Source organism: Misgurnus anguillicaudatus, chromosome 1, assembly GCF_027580225.2.
Source record: "Misgurnus anguillicaudatus chromosome 1, ASM2758022v2, whole genome shotgun sequence".
NCBI lineage: Eukaryota > Metazoa > Chordata > Actinopteri > Cypriniformes > Cobitidae > Misgurnus > Misgurnus anguillicaudatus.
The window spans coordinates 25,945,170-25,968,277 of record NC_073337.2 but is presented as its reverse complement, the minus strand read 5'-3'; the positions used below and the strand labels follow the sequence as shown (position 1 = coordinate 25,968,277).

The following is a 23,108-nucleotide window of genomic DNA, read 5'->3' as shown; positions in this document are numbered from 1 at the left end:
CGTGCACAAGGCTATATATACATTACATTTATGCATATGAAAGATGCTTTAGGTCGCAATTTAGTATGTTTGATTCCTAGGATTGAACCCATGACCTTTGCGTTGTTAATGCAGTGCTCTAGGCTACTAAATAAACATTTGTGTACTGTTAGGGGGTTAAATCAACACAACACATAAAACTCAATGATGCAATGATGACGACAACATTCCGTACAATACTATAATAGAGTTATATATGAGGTTGCAAATTGCAACCAACGTTTCAGTCCACCGTTCACCAAAACGCATAGAAAAGCTACTGTAGCTGTAGCCGATACTGGACAACCATGTCATCGTTGGAGACAACTTAGTAAAAAAGTTTGTCCGTTATGGGCTTCTGTAGAAACAAAATGGCGACTTCCATGTAAGGGGGCCCTCGGGGTTTGTACATAAAAACGTCTCATTCTAAGGTAATAAAAACATAACAGTTAATTGTGAAAGGTCTTTATACACCACTGATAATATAATTATGTATTTTATATTGCATTTCTGTCAAGAGAAGGTTATAAAAGTTACACATTGCACCTTTAAAACCTCATGAACTGCATATACAGACAGCATTTTGGTGGCCATTGCAATGTAATTGAACGTTTAAAGTTTCGTTAGCAATTCCTATTTAGTCGGGTATTTCTCTGTATCATTGGTTAAAAACTGAACATTTGTGTGCATCAAATGCTTTGCGAAATGCCACCTAGGCAGTCTGTTCGCTTGGTTTTGAAACACAACCGCACTCGCATCTATCCTCTCATGTGGTGGTCGACTTCATCCGCCTCTGTGCAGACCGATTCCAATATGGTATCAAAGTAACGCGAGATCCATTCAAAAACCTACCTTTCCAGTCATTCTCGCGGTGCTGTGATGTCATAGACCTTTCAGTCTGCGCAGCGCCTCGTGAAATCGAACAAACCTTTTGAGTTTTGACATCAGCGTCCAGTCGCAGCTCCTCCCTCCTGCAGAAGCGAGCGGCACCTCCATTCAAGCCCATCCAAACTCAAGGCATGAGCGTCTGCTCTCTTCCGTAGAGCTGCTGCTGATCACCTGCCTGGAAAAACAAACCTTAAACCCCTTCAAAACCTCCGATAAGTGGCGGACTAAACAATTCTGGCCCCAAACATACACACAAGTGGTTCACCTGATCGCAAACATGGCGAGTGCCTCCTACCACATCTCTAATCTTTTGGAGAAAATGACATCCAGCGATAAGGATTTCAGGTCAGTCGTGTTGCAAATGTCTAGGTTATGGTTAAAGTATGTACATGTGGATTTTAAACTGCTGAGATTGGGTTAAATGTGTTGAAATAAGAATTGAGGCGATCGCCGAAACTTTCAGGCCCCGAGTAACGTTAACGTTAGCGCGACTGTTGTTTAGCTAGTTAGCTTAGCATGTCTGACTTGTGGTGTGGTAACTTAATGCGTCAAAATAGTTTGTTTAACATATGTGGTTATTACTTTTATTTATATAACTTGTGTGTGTTTGTTGGAATATAAGCTGTCAAAAAGTGTTTGTAGGTTTTAATAGGAATGTAAGCCATATAGCGGCTAGTCTGTTAGCATGATTAGCTTCTGCAGCTCGCCTTGATCTCACTCACTAGTGGACTGTTACTAGATAGTAAACTTTATTAATAACAACTCATAGTGAGACTAAGTTATTATTTTTTAAATACAATATGGCACAGTTTGCATACGATTTATTTTGTGATTAGATAAGTTGCTAACATAAGCAGCCGCTAGCGTAACTTATTTTAAGAGAATGGCAATATGTAAACAACTAACGTAAATACAAAAAATTACTTTTGTTGGAAAACTGTTGTTTGTGTTTACATTGCTTTATTTTCATTTTAAGGCTTTTTGTTTTGTTAAAGTTTCTGTTATAGCAATTATTTGGAGCACGTGACATATGCAACTTCTGAATTTGATCTTTCAGGTTTGACAACTCATATTTAAAAAAAAAAACTGGCAAAGGAAAAGATTTGCACAAATGCAACTTTGCAGGTTAGCTGTTGGTTTATGTTAAACTCATGTTCTCGAGAACTTTATAAGCTTTATAAGTAGGTCACAGGTGTGACCAGTGGTTGAACTGCAGGGAAGGTAAATTTGTGGAAAATGAATAATAATTTTTAATTAACATAATGTCTGTGTGCAGAAATTGCAAGACCAGATTGTTGTGCATGTCTCTGATCTGAAAGTGCTTAGTCAGAAATGCTGTCATATCAAGAAACAAAATATTTTGTTCGGGAGTTCATTTCTATTTCAGTTAAAGTGATTACTACTAAATATGCATATCAGATATTATCATAGTTCACACATTTATTTATTATATATTGTATTGTATTGTATTGATTTGTTAAGTAAGGATTACCTTGAATATATTAAATGCACTAGCTGTCATTGCAGGTTAAATTTTTTTAGTCCTCCTGTATATTTCCCCAACTGAGTATCTCGAATGCAGTTGTCATATCAAATTCTCCAGCTGTCAACCACGTCAAACCGCTAGCCGTTCTCATTGCAGCTCTTTTTGAATTTCGTAAGATTTTACCCCGGGGAACATTTTGCTTACACACCATTGTAGGTCTTTTTTTGTGTGTGTGCATTAGTTTTACGCTGCCGCACCGATGTTGTAGTGTGTGCATCTCATGCATTATTCATTCTCGAGCTCTCGCTGGAATAAGAGATTCCTCGCCTTCAAATATGTGCCAAAGCAGCAGCGCTTAGGACAACGTGAGGGAGAGATGGCACGTAGTAGTGTGTGCAGAAGGTTTTTCTTCACATCACATGCCACGTTCGGATGCTTTGAAGTTTGGCACCCAAAGACAAGATTTCATGTTAATCCACTCTGGTTTCGTCTCAGAAGTGGATTATGAATTTAGCAAACCATGACAAGGGAGATGAAAAGGCAAAAATGCTTCAGTCAAAAAAAAAATGCGTTTAGTACCAGAGGCTTCGCACCTTAGTGAATTTTTCCACCCAAATTGAGTTTTGTACGCTTTAAGACAATGTGTTAGTGCTGGAATCATGTAAAACATCTCAAACATGTATGTCACTGTGTCTTGGGTAACATCTGGATAAAGTCCCTAAATTCCCAAACGTTACTTGAGTGTTAGCTATAAAACTGTTTTACTGACCTTTAATATGATTGAGTAAAACAGAATAAGTAGAGTGGTTCTTAATTTTATCCATTAGGAATGAATTAGAACGTGAAAAATGGAGGGCGCTACTTTTGACAGGTTTTCAGTTTGGAGGGGTTAAAAAATAAGGATGATGATTGGTCAGTTGAAAAGGAAAGTTATTACATTTTAATAAGTGATTACTACATTTACTTTCTTTGAAAAAAACCATGCACTGTTTATTAATGCACATTAACCGTATCATTTGCAGATGCACCGATATATCAGTCTATAATCAGTATTGACAGATAAAAGCATTTTCCCCACTATCGGACATCGGCCAATTGTTTAAAAATACAGCTAATGATTACAGCAGATAATATCCTGCCAATCAAAATGTAAGAAAAACCCATCAGAACTTATACTGTGTGATATTTTAAATTGGGTGACAATAACAACAGAATTGCAGTTTTTACGCTTTAGGAATTTATGGCATAATACTTTGAAACAAGGAGTAAAAAACAATACTTTCAGTATCTTATCGGTATTTGTTGCATTGGCTGTCTGTTTTAAGTGACTTAATTTTTTTCTCTCTCAAATGGACCAGATCGAATATGACCCACGGATGGGTAAGCAGGAAAATAGTGCATAGATTCCAATATTCACTGAACGGTTTCAGGCCTCACTCATATGTGGAAATAAATCTGATATGAATCAGATGAATCTCTTCTCTTTGTGTAAATCCTAAGTAGGGGTGTACCGATAAATGCCGATATACACAATTATACAACAGTTCTTTCTGGTTCTCGAATCTGATTGGCTAAGAGCTATACGATATTGTACTGATAACGGCACTGTAGCCGCTTCACCTTTCGTATTATTCCGCCACCTAGTGAATGGAGGTCCTAAGCAGGCTCATCTCTGAATGGAAAAACACAGACGCGTTGTGTGAATCACTCTTCGTGTGTGTGTGTCTCATTAGTTTACTAGCTCATAAATCAGTCTGTGAATCCCCAATCAGAAGTATTATTCCGTCAAAGATCAGCGCTCTTGGATGTTACGTTAAAGTTAATGGGAGAAATGTCTTGTCACATCGTGTGGATTATTAACACTTGGAAAGAGGAATATAAACACTCGTTTTTTTCTGGAGCTATATCTTTTATCAGAACGCGAAAACACCGTGGAACTGCAGGTAAGCCCCGCAGCTTTTAAATGTGGACATTGATCATTTACTTTATCGTGACGTGACTATTAAAACATGTTATGAGATATCGCCACTGGTATATTTATAAGCAGCATGCAAAAACATCTCTCTGACACTTATAAAAAACCGTTTTATATAGTACTGACAAGAACAAAGTTTAATAATAATAATCGAGTGCTCGTATCGCGTTAAGAATAAATGAGAAAGCAATAGTAACGTTTCACAAGTATAGTTTTATTAACTTTTACCTCGCGCCAAAACAATAACAACACACAAGACACTAAATATGAATAAAAAAACAAGTACAAGTTTGATCATGACACCAACAACTGCTGATTTGATCTCATTTTGACGATCATAAACAAACAAGGCCAACATGAGAGCCAGGGAATACCTTTCAGATATGTAGCCCGGAGAGGGTGGTGGTCAGCGGGGCGAGTGAACACTGATGTCCGCTCATGCTTTGGTTCTCATTTGTACCGAATATCACTAAGCAAACGTTCAAACAGGCGCTATCTTTACTAATCGACTGCAGATTTAAATATAATACAGATACATTCTCGACTGAACTAATCTTAAAACTACACTTTGTGACCAAGAAACGGTAATATAAAGAAACGGCTTTTCCGTCCATTGAGTTGTTATGAGCTTCAAAGCAGCCGAAAGTTTTACCTGTCATTCTGGCCGCCCTCAAATCCGTGGCGGAAGAAGTAGTTCTCAAACAAAGAGGCTTTTAAAATAACTCCGTTGTTGTTTTCTAGTTTTCGTTTTTCAAACGTGTGCCGTCGAACTGTTGTATAAAAGCAATATCGCTCTCGGAGTCGTGTGATATAGCTCTATATCATCACGGCTGTGATTGCCTCCGGCACTCGGCCTGCGGCCTCGTGCCTCTGGCCTAATCACAGCCGTGATGATATAGAGCTATATCACACTCCTACTCGAGCGATATTGCTTAAATAATACATGGCTGATAACTATTCTAAATTGCAGAGCCGATATTATTCACAGCTATTTCATGTACTACGGTTTTGATCAGTAAGTCCTTAACGATCTGAAATAACTCTTAGATTGAGTCGTTTATAACATGCCACACTCGTCAAACATAATCATTATACATATTGTTTATTTTCACGTAAATACATAAAAAAGGTTTGAAGAACAGCAGGATAAATATATATGCTTTAGCCATTTCCTGGAGCCGCGTGTCATAGCTGCGTGTGTATGGTTCTTTGTCTGCAGCGCATATTGAGTTTCTGCGCCCTCTGGCTTTTGGATGTCACCATAATTCATTGATAAGCATAGTAAGCGTCATCTGCCGATATATCCGTGCACCCCTAAGCAGGGCTCAAAATTAACTTTTTTATTTGGTAGCACTGGTGCTCCCAACTGTAAAGAGTTAGGAGCACCAGCAAAAATGTAGGCGCATCCATCAAAAAATTTAAAAGCACCACAACTACAATGTAAATGTTAATAGATTTATTTGATTAAAAATAAAACACCACCACCGGGCTTTGCACATCCTATGGCCAGCATTTAAAATTTGGTCTTCTATTTTATTTTATTTTATTTTTTGCTGCATAAATTCCTAAATTAATACCCAAATGCTGTTGAAATAGTATAGCAGCAATAATAATTTAACAATTACAGGTAACATGATTAAGATTACATAGAAAATCTAGCAAACACGTAAAACACTGATTAATTGTGACATTACAAAAGTGACCCTAATATAGAAGGCTAATATATATTGGTATTGATAACTGCATTACCAGGATGCTTTTACTACTAAATAGGCAATGTTTTAAAAAATACAACAAAAACATACCATCAGCATTGTCGTATTCCACAGCAACATGGACCACAAGGATGTTTGTCGAATGTCCATTCACCAGCGCATGCGCACATACACCATCAAACACACTTTGACAGACAGGTCGGTGTCTCCATCAATAATAAACACATTTGTCATGACACGTCTTGTGTTTTTGGCACTTTCGCCATGTTTAAGCAAGGTACGTCTGGCGCTTAAAATTTTTTGATTCCGCCATTAACGCCGTTTTACAGGATTTACAGTTAACACAGTAAGTTACATTTTCATAACGGAGACACTCGAAATCTTTAAGCCACTCTCTCTGAAAGGTTTAACGTCAACTCGTATTTTCCGGTGGTGGAGTTACATTTGAATCCGGATCGTCGTTAAAAAATACAGTAATAACCTTGGCTGTAATCGGCTCGCTTTCGTCATGCTCGCGACGCGTTCGTCTTTTCACATTTCCGCGCTTCACGGCAACAAGGAATGACTGACGCTCATATTAGCCAATCTGCGGTCTTCATTAAACGCAAGAACTTAATGGTGAAACTTGATTGGTTATGTATCGTTGGAGAGAACACTGAACCTGGGACAGCGGCAGCACGCAGGATCACAATCAACTCGCGTCACAACAAAATGGGCAGTCGCACAAATGCTCCCAAATTGTCGCACAGATTAAATTTCGGTCGCATATGCGACCAAAATGGTCACAATTTCGAGCCCTGACCCCTAAGCCAAAGTAATCAAATATCGGTATCGGCACAAAAATGTTCTATATGGGCATCCCTACTATGAATGTGTATTAAGAAATTTATTTAGGGTTCATCATGTTGATATTAAGATCAGAAACAAGAGAGTAGTGGGTCGACCAATATGTTTTTTCCCACCACCAATAACGATATTAAGAAAGTCACTGCAATATATTGGTAAATCACTACAAGTGAAATTTACATTTGAGATGTCCGAGCTGCGTTTCTTTGTGCTTATACATGCAATAACCAAATAATTATTTTTCCTTCAGATTCATGGCCACCAATGACTTGATGTCCGAGCTGCAGAAGGACTCCATAAAGTTGGATGATGATAGCGAACGAAAGGTGGTCAAGATGATCCTAAAACTACTTGAGGACAAAAACGGAGAAGTTCAGAATCTGGCTGTAAAATGGTTAGAATCTGCCATTGTTCCCTCATTTCAGTCCTTGTGTTTTGAAACAGTTTGTGCTTGTGTGTTTTGAGTTTTTAACATTTCTCGTTAATGTGAAATTGATTTGTGCCACAGTGATTTATTGAGAGATGTTGTTGTTTGTTGATTCATTCTTTAAGTTATTAGCCCCTGGGATTTTCATTTTTAATCTAGGTAGTTTTAAAAGAATTGCATGAATCACTTGCCGTTCTGTCTCTCTCTTCCTCTTTGTTTGAAGTTTGCTTGCAGCAACTTCTAAACTTAATGACAGTAAAAGCCGTCTTTTGATGGATTAGCACAAAATGACCTAAATGCAACCAATTCATGCATTATAACATTGCATGGGTAGGAAGAAAAAATAAAGCAGATTGAACTAAATAACCTTTGTTATTTCTTACAGTCTGGGTCCACTTGTCAGCAAAGTGAAAGAATACCAGGTTGAAACCATCGTCGATACGTTGTGCACAAACATGTTATCAGATAAGGAGCAGCTTCGGGATATTTCCAGTATCGGCCTCAAGACAGTGATCGGAGAGCTCCCTCCTGCATCCAGCGGTAAAACCAAATGTTTACCAAGTCATTTAAAAAGTTTTCTCCCAATTGGGTGGCTGTTCCTTATTTCTAAGTTCCTTATTTTTTGGTTACAGGCTCCGCTCTTGCTGCTAGCGTTTGCAAAAAGATTACAGGTCGCCTCACAAGTGCCATCGCCAAGCAGGAAGACGTCTCGGTTCAGCTGGAGGCATTGGACATCATGGCAGACATGTTGTGCAGGTATGTTGTGTCTGAGTTTGTATAGCATGGGTGACCAAGCTTGGTCCTGAGGCAGGTGTGCAACAGAGTTTGGGCACCCCGGTGTATAGGGTCCTCGGAGGTATTTTTTGGATGTGCTTATGGGTAAATGCATTCATTTTGTACATGCTTTTGTAGAGGGACCATTGACATCTATAGTATTTTTTATTCTGCTATGGAAGTCAATGGTGCCCCAGATTAGCTTTGGTGTGAACTATCCCTTTAATGCACAGAGAGAGTTTGCATTCTACATATAATGTAGAAATAGTAAGAGTTGTATTCACTTTCTAAACCAATTCTGTAGCAGAAACATGTCGCAACTGATATGACCCTTTTTAAATATGTAACTTTGTCTTCGTCCATCCAGACAAGGAGGACTCTTGGTGAATTTTCATCCTTCAATCCTGAGCTGCCTGCTGCCTCAGTTGACAAGTCCACGTCTGGCTGTGAGAAAGAGGACCATCATCGCCCTAGGACATCTGGTGATAAGCTGCGGAAACCTGGTCTTCGTTGACCTCATCGAGCACTTGCTGTCCGAGCTCTCACGCAACGAGTCTATGTCGACTACACGCACTTACATCCAATGCATCGCCGCCATCAGCAGACAGGCTGGCCACAGAATCGGTGAGGTTCTCTTAATGCCTTCAAGGTTCAAGACCTCATCTCAGTTCCTCTTAAGTGCTGAAAGCAATTTTTGCTCGCACTTACCGAAGCCATCGCCTGTTATCTTCGCCTGTGAGAGCCATTAGTTTTATCCGTGATGCTGTAATTCAAACCAAAGCCATCATCAGAGGTCTTTAATGAAAATGATACAATTATTGCTATGGCTGTTTTTGTAGTAAGCATTGCGTAAATGCATTCGCTGGATTCTCAAGGCCTTTAATTTGAGGAGAATGTTTAAATCAAAATTGTGGTCATCAAATCTTGATTACATTTCACTTTAACTGCTTATCAGACTGAGAAATCATAGTTATTAAGGTTGAGGTGCACGATTATTTTCATTGATAGTTATACATTGACAATGTCATTGAAAAAACTGATTGATTTGACTTTTTCATAGCTTATCAATAGAGATGCACCAATATATCGGCCAATTATCGGTATCGGACAATAAATAAAAATTTCACTATCGGCTGATAGTTTGAAAACCAGTCATGGCCGATATATCCTGTCATTTAGAAGAGAACAGGAAAATGCAATGAATTTGAGCTCTGTGTATAGAAAATGTAAAGAAACATAAATGCAAGTTAATATAACCACCAAACTATTAGTATCGGCAGATATTAGTCTGAATAATCGGCTTTCGGTATGAATGGTGAATTTTTTATATCGGTGCATTTCTACTTCTCAAGAATTCAATGCTGATACAAACCCTTATTTCCAATTGTAAGTAATTGCACTGATACAAAATGTCTGTGCAGATACAGATATTTGATTACTTACCGATACCGATCCTTGTTTCAAAGCATTATGTTGTGAAATCCTAAAAGTGCAGTTCTGTTGTTATTAACACCCAATTCAAAATAATCCTAAAATATAATCTTCCCTGATCATCGGCTGATTTTTAACAATCGGCCGATAGTCTGGAAAATGCTTTTATCTGCTGATACCGATTATAGGCCAAGATATTGGTGCATCCCAACTTTTGCTAAATTTCCACTCCCAAAGTGCAAGTATCTATAAGGAAGAATGGTTTGGAGTCAACTCTCCTTGGAGTTTGACCGAATAAATTACCTGAATGTTGTCGCATGACAACTGATGGAGCAGCCTCCACTCCGGTTGTTATTACCTGTCACCTTGTCATCAACGTTGTCCCATTTGTGCGCTGCCAAGGCAAGTCATTCGGCACAAATAAAATGAAATGAAAAGTCATTTAGGTTTGTTGCTGCGGTTCGCCATGCCACCATCAACCAATTACTGTCTGCGTTTGATGAAACAAGACAGCTGCGATTAAGATGCAGAAGATTACTTCAGTGGAATGCACTCAAATGCTCTCTTTACTAGTGCGACTTTATTCGTTTAAGTTATCAGTTTCTTTTTAATATTGACTCTTACAACTCTAAAGCTATGCCTGAAGAATTATTTCTTAAAGGGATAGGTCACCCCAAAAATGAGCATCGTTAATAACCTCATGTTTTTACAAACCTTTGACTTTATCTCTTGGATATGGAGTATGAGTTATGTAGCAGAAGGTGTACTGACCACAAGTTTCTTCTAGTTACTTACATTGTGTTGATTAAATAGTGATGTATAATGATAATACTGCTTCCATCCCTGCAGGTGAATACTTGGAGAAGATCATCCCATTGGTGGTGAAGTTCTGCAACGTTGATGATGATGAACTGAGGGAATACTGCATCCAAGCCTTTGAATCTTTCGTGAGGAGGTTAGTCTACATATCATGACTACTGGTTAGCACATATCTAACTGGTTATTTGACAACCTCATTGATGAGTACAGCCCATAAAAACTGTAACATTAAAGTCCCCCTGTGGTGAAAATCAAGTTTTGGTTTTTTATATGTCTATGCGGTGTTTTAAGATGCTCTTAAACAAAGCATGTGTACATTTATCATTCAAAAATCATTATATAATATTTTCTCCATAAAATTGGGTTTTCTCAAAACCACGCCTCAGGTTCCTACATCACAAACATGCAACAAATCATGTCAACAAATTTGAATTAAGCAGTTCGAGCCATAGACGTGTATGAATGCAACATAGACTCAACGCTGAAACTTTATGTCTGGGACAATACATGTGTATAATAAAGGCTAGATGTGTTACGGCGGAGTCTCTAACATCATCACCTGGCGGCCATCTTACCACAGGCAGCTCGCTCACTTGTAGCATTGTGTTTTAATGGTGCATGTATTTTTAAATGACCATAACTTGCTAAATTTTTTTGGTTTCTTACAAACGTCATTAACGCGGCCATAATTCTGCATTCTTTAACATGTTTCATGAATTTGTTTTAGTATAAGTATGCAGTGTCGTGGGTACATCTTTGACGTTTATAACAAACCAAACCGTTTGAAAATCGGTAGAAAATGAAGCATGTTATGGTCATTTAAAAGTACATGTACCATTAAAACATAATGCTACAAGTGAGCGATCGCCCTGTGGCAAGATGGCCGCCAAATGCGGACGTTCCACTCAATTGGCCAGCAGCACGGGCGAGACATCTAGCCTTTATTATACGCATCTATGTCTGGGACTGCCTTATGTAACATCTGTGTACATGTATATCTATGGTCTGGTGTAAATAAGTAGAGGCGGGGAGCATATTCATAGATCCACGTATACTAAATGAGACAAGGGTTAAGAGTAGGGATGCTCCGATCGATCGGCCGCCGATCGGTATTGGCCGATAATGGCATTAAATGACTCGATCGGTGCTCGCTAAATCTGCCGATCTCATAAACCGATCTTTCTGTTTACTTTTGTCATCAAAAGGATCCTGAATGCGGTTGCAATTAAAGACATTTTTTACGTAGCGCCAGCATTTTTACAACCTGTTGCTCATGTGCAGCGTGCAGATTTGTATGTCTCTCTTTGCGTTTACAGAGATATGCGTATTTTCTATGAGGACGTGCTCCGGTCAACAGCGCGAGGCGTCTTCACATCCCCATCAAACAGCGTATACAACACATATCTATCATGGACAATTGCATCCTCATGCCAAAAGTTTCTTATTTGCATGCGTCTTAAAGTTTTGAGCGTTTAAACTTTTATTTTCCTCACAGCTGCTTGTCTGCGTTCAGCCGCCGCCCACACACACAGCAGCCGGTCATCAGTGCACGTGAACAGAGCGATCTCTGTCAAGTCTTAAAGCTGCAGTAACCTAATTCATCTCTCATAAAATCACTCTCTGCTCTTGACTAAAGAATTTTTATACTTCATACGAATGCGTGTATATTTAATTAATACAGTAAAGTCTGTGAAGTGTTTTATTTTCAGTACTTTTAGGAGACATAAGCCTTTTTAAAGCCATATTAAATTTCTCTTTGCAGAATAAATATTTGTTGTGCTTATTTATTTGAGTCTCTATTAAAACAATAATATACCTAATTACTGCAAGTAATATAACAAAGGCAACATCAGTGGTATTATTTTATTTAGAAGATTGTAACAGTTACAGTCATCAAAGAGCTTGCATATCAGCTTAAAAAAAATCGGTATCGGAATTGGTATCGGCCGATCACGAAGATTACAAATCGGTGATCGGTATCGGCTGCAAAAATCCTGATCGGAGCATCCCTAGTTAAGAGTTTCATTTAAGCTTTCTCAAGGCATAAAGAGATGATTATTACAAGATCAAACTTTTAGATATGCTGTTTTGATGTTCAAAGATGAGTTTTAAGGGATATTATCCACTACAGAGCTTTCTTAATGCAGATCTGCCATGACTTTCCCAGGTGTCCAAAAGAAGTCTACCCACACGTCCCGACAGTCATTAGCATCTGTCTGAAGTACCTGACTTATGACCCCAACTACAATTACGATGACGAGGATGAAGATGAGAACGCAATGGATGCCGACGGCATAGATGAAGATTACCAAGGTATGAGGCGAGACTCACTGTCTGAGGAAGGATTTATTCTCTCTCCCTACTCGTACGGGTTGTTTAGATGTAAGTTACCAGCTTGGTTTGTTAGTGCTGAGGTGTGATGGCCTATGCATTCAGAGTGAAATAATCTAACATCAATAACAACAAGCCTAGAGTTATTTCTCCCGATATTGAAGAGAAATCTCACTTAAGATTAAAAAACCAATAACCGCATTAAAGGTGCCGTATTGATAACATCTCAGACAGAAAGGCAGTCTGTTTTCTGTCTGAGACATCTGCAGGGACTTGGAATGAAGGCATGGTGGTGATTGGTTTAGTCTAGCAGCTTTACATAAAGTCAATCGCACCCAGTGAAGTTTGGCACCGAGATTGGGTTTCTGGAGAGACCAATTGTCCCGTAACAGCCAGACTGGCTGAAATGTTTGCCGCTGTCCTTTACGTTTCATTGCCACTTCAGATATTTGAAACAGGCACTTTTTCAACCACCCAAATGCATGCGAGCATGTAATTGATCTGTTTCTGACAGCAGTTATGCATTTTTGCCATGAAAAAGCATCTTTACTGAGAGCTCTTATAGCCATTAGTGCTCTGAAGTAAACCGAGTGTGAATGTACTCGGCGTTGCATGTAAAAAGCTTAAGGGGGGGTTCAGCTGTATTTCATGCATTCTGACTTATTAATACAGTTTAAGCGTTGTTTCCTCATGCTAAACATAGGCAAAGTGTCCAAAAAGTAGTTAGACATGTTACAGAGTATTTTTGTGCCGAATGATCTTCGCCAGGGTTCAAAAAGTTTCTGCAAGTTTTTTTCGAATACGGGTCCAGCTGACGTGGTAAGCCATACGTATAATTTCTTTTAATGGGCACTTCCCACGGAAAACCACGCCCACATGTCAATCAGCGGGAGAGGGAGAACCGATGACGCTAGAAGTCGTAGTAAATCGAAAATGTAGTAAATCATAAGTTATCCAGTGATGTATACGGTGTTGTGTGACTCGTGACTCGCTCCTCCCGCAGCTCGTAACTCCTTTCAAAATTTTTCATTCGTTAATGGAAAGAATCGTTTAAGCTAATATGCATTATTTAGTTATTATGTCATATTTAGGAGCCCCTCTCCATTAATTTAAGTAAAGGTGATGCGATTTCATGTTTTCCTTTGTTTGGAGTTTTAATAGATTTTCATGTATATAGAAGATCAATTACGGTGTTATAATATTAAAGTCTCAAACCCAAAAATAATTTCCTACTTAAATGAAGGCTCATTTACGCCTTTCTAACATGCCCCCACATATCTTTCACTGTGTGGGAAGATTTGCATACGCCGCCCAAATGTATACGCAAAGAAAGAAGGCGTAAGTTTTCATCTCGCTGTAGTATTGTTGCCGTCGCCACCACCGCCATGTTTTAGAGACGCTGTGCTTTGGGAGCTTATATTCCAAATATGGTAAGGGGCGTATCATTTCCGTCAAATGCTTGAGGTATTCGGCCTATCACAGCACGCTGGATAGCTGGCCAATCAGAGCACACTGCACTTTTTCAGATCAATGACCTTTGCACAATAGACGTGTTTTAAAAAATGCGGGACATAGAGGAGCAACAAAAAAATTTTTTTTTGAACCTTAAACCGCGTAAACACATTGCATTACACCAAATAAACCAAACAAAGTTATTTTTAACAACGTCATGTGACCCCTTTAAGTAAAACTGCTTTTCTAAAATTAAAGATTTTTGTTTTCGGCCTTTTTGATGGGTGTCATTTTCATCCATGAATCATATTCATACTTATTAGCTGTTTCCGTGCACCAGTTTGTCAGCAGCTGTAGTTGGCTCACAGGGCTTGGCAGCATTCGATTCGATGGTATGTTTGTTTTCTCTAAGGATTGTACGCTTCAGAGATCCACGCTCTTTGTTTTGGAGGGCCCGAGGGTTAAAATTACCACCCGGTATGTTTGACAGCGTGTGAGCTTTGATGCTCTGATTGCTTAAAACTGAAGTGCTACAAACATGCAGACTGTTAATGATGCTGATGCTCAACACTATTAAACTGCAGAATATTTGTACTAGACTTGATTTAGCCTATTAAGCCTAACCTAACCCGTGTGACCCAAACAGGAAGTGACGATGAGTACAGCGATGACGACGACATGAGTTGGAAAGTGAGGAGAGCGGCAGCCAAGTGTCTGGATGCCGTGGTGAGCACACGACACGAGATGCTACCCGAGTTCTACCGCACCGTTTCGCCAGCGCTCATCGCCCGCTTCAAAGAACGAGAAGAAAACGTCAAAGCAGATGTTTTCCACGCCTACCTGTCCCTGCTCAAGCAGACACGGCCGGCCCAGAGTTGGCTGTGTGACCCGGATGCTATGGAACAGGGGGAAACTCCTCTCACAATGCTTCAAAACCAGGTAAGGAAATGTGCGCTTAACTTTTTACCTGGTAGGTTTTAGGGCTGGATGGTGGTGTATTTCAAGTTTTGGTAATATATCTGTATTTTATTTCAGCAGGTGAGAAAATCCCATCTATATCATTCTGATATGACCCTCCTTCTTTGCAACAGAAGCTCTGCCAGAAATGTACATTGAGGTCAGACGTTAGCTTTCCAAACAGCTCGCATGTTGTGCAGCTGTATATTTTTAAACGGGGGCGAAATCCTGTCTTAGAATTTTATTTTCATCATACACTGTTTTATTAAAGATGATTGTGACATGGCTTTGACTTGCATGTAAACATTGATTACACTTTATAGAAAACACAGAGATATGTACCGTATATCACCATTCGTCCCAAAATCACAGAGATATGCATTTCAGTCAATACCGCCCAGTCCTAGGAGGTTTATACAGACAACAGAGTAGCTAAGGAATGGGTTTTAGGTGTTGGCTTAACCCCGTGACAGCACTTATTTGCTAGCACCATGTCCAAACCAGGCTATAAATCATAGGCCCATTAATGATAAAAGGTATATGTCGTTAAATAACTGATCAGGGTCACACAATGAGACTGTGGAGTTTGTTGTCAGTTAACCCCATCAATAATAATTATTCATCCACAAATCTGCTTCGCATGTTAAGAATAAAATGTACAATACATCATTTAAATAACATATGTGTTTTATGTTAAACACTATGTTCACTAGGGATGCATACAACATTTCTGTACCAATACTGATATTCGTTTACTTGAAATGACATCTGCCGATACAATATTCGATTACTTGTTGTGGCATCTGCCGATATTCGATTACTTGTTGTGGCATCTGCCGATATGTTATATGATTACTTTGTGTTACATTTACTGATATTCGATTACTCTTCATGACATCTGCCGGTATCACTATTCGATTCTTGATATGGCATCTGCCGATATGGTATTTGTTTGGGTGGCTTCTGCCGATACCGTTATATGAATTCTTTGTATGACATCTGACAATAGCTTGGGATGGCATCTGCTGATATTCTATCGCTTTGGGTGACATCTGCTGCCGATACAGTGATATGATTACTTTGTATGACATCTGCCGATATTCTATTAATTTTGGTGACATCTGCCAAATTGATATTCGTTTGTTTGAAATGCCATCTGTCCAAACGGTATTCGTTTGCTTGAAATGGCGTCTGCCAAAACGGTATTTGTTTGCTTGGGATGTTGTCTGACGATATTTGATTGCTTTTGGTGACATCTGCCGATACGTTATATGATTACTTTGTATGACATCTGCCGTTATTCGTTTGCTTGAAATGGCATCTGCTGATATTCTATCGCTTTGGGTGACGTCTGCTGCTGATACTGTTATAGGATTACTTTGTGTCACGTCTGCCAATATTCGATTGCTTTTAATGACATCTGCCGATACGGTATTCGTTTGCTTGGGGTTGTGTCTGCTGATATTTGTTTGCTTTGGGTGGCATCTGCCAATACCGTGATATGATTACTGTGTATGACATCTGCCGATATTCTATTAATTTTGGTGACATCTGTCGATACCGTGATATGATTACTATGTATGACATCTGCCAATATTCTATTAATTTTGGTGACATCTGCCAAATTGATATTCGTTTGCTTGAAATGCCATCTGTCCAAACGATATTCGTTTGCTTGAAATGGCGTCTGCCAAAACGGTATTTGTTTGCTTGGGATGTTGTCTGACGATATTTGATTGCTTTTGGTGACATCTGCCGATACCGTTATATGATTACTTTGTATGACATCTGCCGTTATTCGTTTGCTTGAAATGGCATCTGCTGATATTCTATCGCTTTGGGTGACATCTGCTGCTGATACTGTTATAGGATTACTTTGTATCACGTCTGCCAATATTCGATTGCTTTTAATGACATCTGCCGATACGGTATTCGTTTGCTTGGGGTTGTGTCTGCCGATATTTGTTTGCTTTGGGTGGCATCTGCCGATACCGTGATATGGTTACTTTGTATGACATCTGCCGATATTCTATTAATTTTGGTGACATCTGCCAAATTGATATTCGTTTGCTTGAAATGGCATCTGTCGAAACGATATTCGTTTGCTTGAAATGGCGTCTGCCAAAACGGTATTTGTTTGCTTGGGATGTTGTCTGATGATATTTGATGGCTTTTGGTGACATCTGCCAATACCGTTATATGATTACTTTGTATGACATCTGCCCATATTAGTTTGCTTGAAATGGCATCTGCCGATATTCTATTACTTTGGGTGACATCTGCCAATACCGTTATATGATTACTTTGTATCACGTCTGCTGATATTCGATTGCTTTTAATGACATCTGCCGATACGGTATTCGTTTGCTTGGGGTGGTGTCTGCCGATATTTGTTTGCTTTGGGTGGGGTCTGTCGATACCGTGATATGGTTACTTTGTATGACATCTGCCGATATTCTATTAATTTCGGTGACATCTGCCAAATTGATATTCGTTTGCTTGAAATGACATCTGTCGATATGGTATTCTTTGCTTGAAATGGCGTCTGCCAAAACGGTATTCGTTTGCTTGGAATGTTGTCTGCCGATATTTGATTGCTTTTGGCAACATCTGCCAATACAGTTATATGTTTACTTTGTATGACATCTGCCGATATTCGATTAATTTTGGTGACATCTGCCGAAACAATATTCATTTACTTGAAATGACATCTGCCGATAGTTTTGCTTTTAACTTCTTGTTTCAAATGATTATGTTGTGAAGTCCTAGAAGTGCAGAACATACAAACTGCAATTCTGTTGTTATTGTCACCCAATTCAAAGTAATAACATGCACCCCCCCCCCTTGATATCATCTGCCCTGATCATCGGCTGTTTTAAACAATCCTCCGATGATTGATAATAAAAAATTGCTTTTATCTGCCAATACCGAATATAGGCAGATATATTGGTGCATCCCTAATGTTCACAGACCTAAGATACATCAACTTTTTAACCAAAGATATTTCATAGCAACATACCATGGAGACTATTGGGAGACAGTTAATAATAAGACTACTGGTAGTTTATGGAGACTGCGAGAGCAATAAATCATGTCTTCCTTTGCAGGTCTCCATGATAGTGAAAGCGTTGCACAAACAGATGAAGGAGAAGAGTGTTAAGACCAGGCAGTGCTGCTTCAACATGCTGACAGAACTGGTAAACGTGCTGCCGGGAGCTCTGACGCAGCATATTCCCGTTCTCATCCCAGGTATGCGGCACTGCAGGCGAGACACTGCATGTTAAAGCGAGTAGAGTCATTCCTGCATTGATCTTGACAAGTGTGACATTTATAAAAGCACAATGGGGTGAACCTTGAAATGTTATTTCCTTTTTAATTAAAAAATTTTATGTAGCGTTACGTTAAAGGGACAGTCCACTTTTTTGAAGGTATACTAATTTTCCAGCTCCCCTGGAGTTGAACGTTTGATTTTTACTGTTTTGGAGTCCATTCGGCCGATCTCTGGGTCTGGCGGTGCCACTTTAAGCATAGCTTAGCATGATCCATATAGCATCGCGCTTAAAAATAACCAAAGAGTTTCAGTATTTTTCCTATTTGAACCTTGACTCTTCTGTAGTTACATCGTGTACTAAGACCGACGGAGAATTGGGGGTTTCGATTTTCTGGGCCGATGTGGTTAGGACTGTGCTCTCATTTTGGCGTAATAATCAAGGACTTTGCTGCTGTAACATGGCTGCAGGAGGCACAATGATATATAGTAAAAATCAAATGTTTAACTGTAGGAGAGCTGGAAAATGAGCATATTTCAAAAAAAAGTGCAGTGTCTCTTTAAAGCAATACTTCAGCGAAATATCAAAATTACCTCATGATGTACTCACCCTCGAGCAATCCGAGATACATATGTCCATCGTCTTTCGGACGAACACATTTGGAGTTATTACATCTTAGGGGTGGGCGATATCTCGATATTCAAACTATATCGATATATTTTTAAAACTCGAAATGGATTTTGACATATCATATATATCGATATAATGTTTATATTAAATTCTGATTTCGCCACTTTGCTTCTTTGCCTTCTCTGTGTGCTTTGCTCGCCCCCGCCTCCCCGCTTTTGTCCCTCCTCCCCTCGCGTGTTGTCTCATTTAACATGGCGGCGCCCGTCGCGGAATCAACACTGGCCATCTCGAATAGATCTTCCATGATTCCCGTTTACATGTATATTTTACTATTTAAAACGGCTTAAATTCATTGTTGTGAGCGCTCAGCGCGCCTCTCTCTCTCTCTCTCTCTCTCTCTCTCTCTCTCTCTCGTTGCGTGAAGCGCTTCGACCACGCGCGTCTCTCTCTGGTGACAGTGAAAAGGTGGCAGTGCTTTAATGTCCGTTTCTCCGTATACTTTCTTTTTCGCGTAAATGTCATCAGTCACGGATATTACTGACAGAGAAGACGACTGATGTATGTTCGTTAATGTTCATTAGTTAACATTAGTTAATGTTTTAACTAACATGAACAAACCATGAGCAATACATTTGTTACAGTATTTATTAATCTTTGTTAATGTTAGTTAATAGAAATAAAGCTGTTCATTGTTTGTTCATGTTAGTTCAGAGTGCATTAACCAACGTTAACCAAATTTTAATAAAGTATTAGTAATTGTTGAAATTAACATTAATAAAGATAAATAAATGCTGTATAAGTGCAGTTCATCATTAGTTCATGTTAACTAATGTAGTTAACTAATGTTAACTAATGAACATTATTTTAAAGTGTTCCCCGCCTAAAACCTGTTATTCCAGGATAAATACCCTTATCTCCTGAGGGTTTTCAGAAAAAATACTAAGAATTGTCAACGTCTACCAAAAACTTAATATCTGAAGTTGAGTTGTTTTATTTTTTAATTTTTTTTGTATTTTCTTAGTTAAAGTATAATTTTTTTATATATTTTTTAAATGTTCCAGAAGCACTTTGTTCCGACGTGAAATACCACTTTGCACTTCAATTAAAAAGCCCTTGTGGATTTTGACATATTTGTTTTGCAGTAGTTTTTTGGCAAGGGTATTTTCCACGCAAAGCTATCGAGATATATATCGGCTATCGAGATATAGCAAAATATATCGAGATATAATTTTCACTCCATATCGCCCAGCCCTATTACATCTAGTAAATGTCCTTGCTTTTCCAAGTTTCTAATAGGAGAGGACAGGGATCGGGAAGCAACTTTGGGACTTTGGAACCCAGGAAGTGCATCCATCCTTCGCAGAGGTAATCCACATGATTACTAAAGGTCTTTCGCGGGTAATCGATGCGAAATTGTTAGAAAAATATCTATATTTTCAACGATAGTCACTGCGCAATGTACCAAAAACAATCAACTCTCATTACGCTAAAGTCCAAGATGGTATCGTTACAAGAAGCTAGTTATTATAGTTTCTAAAGTTTCAAATATGGATATTTTTCACACAATTTTGCATCGATTGCCTGCGAGGGACCTTGATTAAGCCCATGAAGCCTTGTGGATAACATCTGTGAAGGATGAATGCACTCTTTTGGGCTTCAAAGTCAGAAGTTGTCCCATTATAAAGCTTGAAGGACGAGGACATTTCCTAAAAAAAAACTCTAAATGTGTTCGTCTGAAAGATGATGGAGATGCGTATCTCAGATTGCTTGAAAGTGAGTAAATCATGGGGTCATTTTGACATTTGGCTGGAGTATACCCTTTAACAAGGTTCCCATCGGTCATGGAATTTTTGGAATATCATGAAAATTTTAAAGGTCTTTTCGAGACATTGAAAGTCAGGGATGTTTTTTTTTTTGCCAAGTCATGGAATATTAAGGATTTTGGTTTGTTTTAAATTTTTGCTTTAAATTTTAGTAAATTTTTTTTTAAATGTAATTGCATTTTTACACATTTAAGCTACATTTTTATAAACTCAAGGTGTACACTAAATTCAGCTTTTTAGTCAGGGAAAAGTTACATTTGACTTAGAGTGGGAATCCTCCTTTAAGTCTCAAAGATTCAAAATGGATTTTTATTCTTGTTTGTGACGTTTAGGAATCATCTTTTCTCTCAACGACAAGTCGAGCTCTTCAAACCTGAAGATAGATGCTCTGTCCTGCTTGTACGTGATCCTGTGCAACCATCAGCCTCAAGTCTTCCACCCCCACGTTCAGGCTATAGTGCCTCCGGTAGTCGCCTGTGTAGGTGATCCCTTTTATAAGATCACCTCCGAAGCCTTACTGGTCACCCAGCAGTTAGTCAAAGTCATCAGGCCCCTCGATCAAACCGATGCTTTCGACGCATCGCCCTACATCTCCGACCTCTTCGCCTGCACCATCAAAAGGCTGAAAGCTGCAGATATCGACCAGGAAGTTAAGGAGCGAGCCATTTCATGTATGGGCCAGATTATTTGCAACTTCGGCGATAGCCTCGGTGCAGATCTACCAGGCACTCTTCACATCTTCCTGGAGCGTCTGAAGAACGAGATAACGAGGCTGACCACCGTCAAAGCTCTGACCCTCATCGCCGGGTCACCACTAAAGATCAACTTGAGGCCCATCTTGGGCGAAGCCGTTCCCATCCTAGCCTCGTTCTTGCGTAAGAACCAGCGAGCTTTAAAGCTAAGCACCCTGGCTGCCCTGGACATACTAGTGAAGAACTACAGCGACAGCGTAACGCCGGCCATGATCGATGCCGTGCTGGCCGAGCTGCCTCCTCTTATCAATGAAAGCGACATGCATGTCTCCCAGATGGCTATTAGCTTCCTGACCACGCTCGCACGGGTGCACCCAGACTCGCTTTCTAAGATCAGCGGCTCCATCTTGGCCGAGCTCATAGCTTTGGTTCGTTCACCATTGCTGCAAGGCGGTGCCCTCAGCGCCATGCTGGAGTTCTTCCAGGCGCTCGTAGGTACAGGAACTGCCAGTTTGGGGTACATGGATTTGCTGCGTATGCTAACAGGTCCAGTATACGCCCAGAGCGCGGCCCTTACCCACAAACAATCCTACTATTCGATCGCAAAGTGCGTGGCCGCGCTGACTCGCGCTTGCCCCAAAGAGGGACCTGCGGTGGTGGGCCAGTTCATCCAAGACGTGAAGAACTCGCGCTCCACCGACTCCATCCGACTGCTGGCTCTGCTTTCGCTGGGAGAGGTCGGCCATTACGTCGATCTCAGCGGACAGCCGGAGCTGAAAACAGTCATCCTGGATGCGTTCTCTTCGGCAAGCGAAGAGGTGAAATCGGCGGCCTCGTACGCATTAGGTAGCATCAGCGTGGGAAACCTACCCGAGTACCTGCCCTTTGTACTGCAGGAGATTTCTGGCCAGCCCAAGCGACAGTACCTGCTGTTACACTCATTGAAGGAAATCATCAGCTCGGCTTCGGTGGCAGGCCTCAAACCGTACGTGGAAAGCGTTTGGACGCTGCTGCTCAAACACAGCGAGTGCACAGAAGAAGGCACGAGGAACGTGGTAGCCGAATGCCTGGGAAAGTTAACGCTCATCGACCCAGAGACCCTTCTGCCCAGGCTTAAGGGATATCTGTTATCAGGTGAGTGTCAAACTTTGCCTGTATCCAACCTTTCTTTGGTTTCTTTTTATTTCAGAAGCCTTTGATTTAAAATTTTCTCTTTTCTTTCCAGGATCATCCTACGCCAGGAGCTCAGTAGTCACGGCTGTTAAATTCACCATTTCTGATCATCCTCAGACGATTGACCCCCTTCTTAAAAATTGCATAGGCAAGTGCTTTCATCAGATGATCCTTTGTAGTACTGTGCAATTAATGGTTTTTCTATTTCGATTTTTGCACATTTCGATTGGAAAAACAAGATAATCGAGGTATTACATTTAGTGTGCCGCATTCCGTTTTTGTCATTTCGTTTTGTGTTATAAATCCAGCCTGCAATGCTGTGCCTCCCTCTCGCACGTGCACGCTTTCTAAAATCTGTCCGAAGTCCCAACACAAAGTATCCTTATGTACTTGATACATTTG

The 23,108-nt window shown here is 39.8% G+C and overlaps 1 protein-coding gene across 2 annotated transcripts in view; it reads left to right on the top strand.

Moving 5' to 3' along the window:
- Positions 1-970: 970 nt before the first annotated feature.
- cand1 (cullin-associated and neddylation-dissociated 1) overlaps positions 971-23,108 on the top strand; it is a 28,339-nt gene continuing 6,201 nt past the window's right edge. The window contains exons 1-11 of one of the 2 annotated variants that reach the window (XM_055190273.2): positions 971-1,251; positions 7,179-7,322; positions 7,741-7,895; positions 7,988-8,111; positions 8,497-8,753; positions 10,410-10,515; positions 12,547-12,692; positions 14,809-15,101; positions 18,227-18,368; positions 21,174-22,667; positions 22,759-22,854. In XM_055190273.2, coding sequence (XP_055046248.1) covers positions 1,184-1,251; positions 7,179-7,322; positions 7,741-7,895; positions 7,988-8,111; positions 8,497-8,753; positions 10,410-10,515; positions 12,547-12,692; positions 14,809-15,101; positions 18,227-18,368; positions 21,174-22,667; positions 22,759-22,854 — 3,025 coding nt within the window. In that variant the 5' untranslated portion in view covers positions 971-1,183. Of the gene's footprint in view, positions 1,252-7,178; positions 7,323-7,740; positions 7,896-7,987; positions 8,112-8,496; positions 8,754-10,409; positions 10,516-12,546; positions 12,693-14,808; positions 15,102-18,223; positions 18,369-21,173; positions 22,668-22,758; positions 22,855-23,108 lie in introns of both variants that reach the window. The other variant, XM_055190272.2, reaches the window with a different exon arrangement.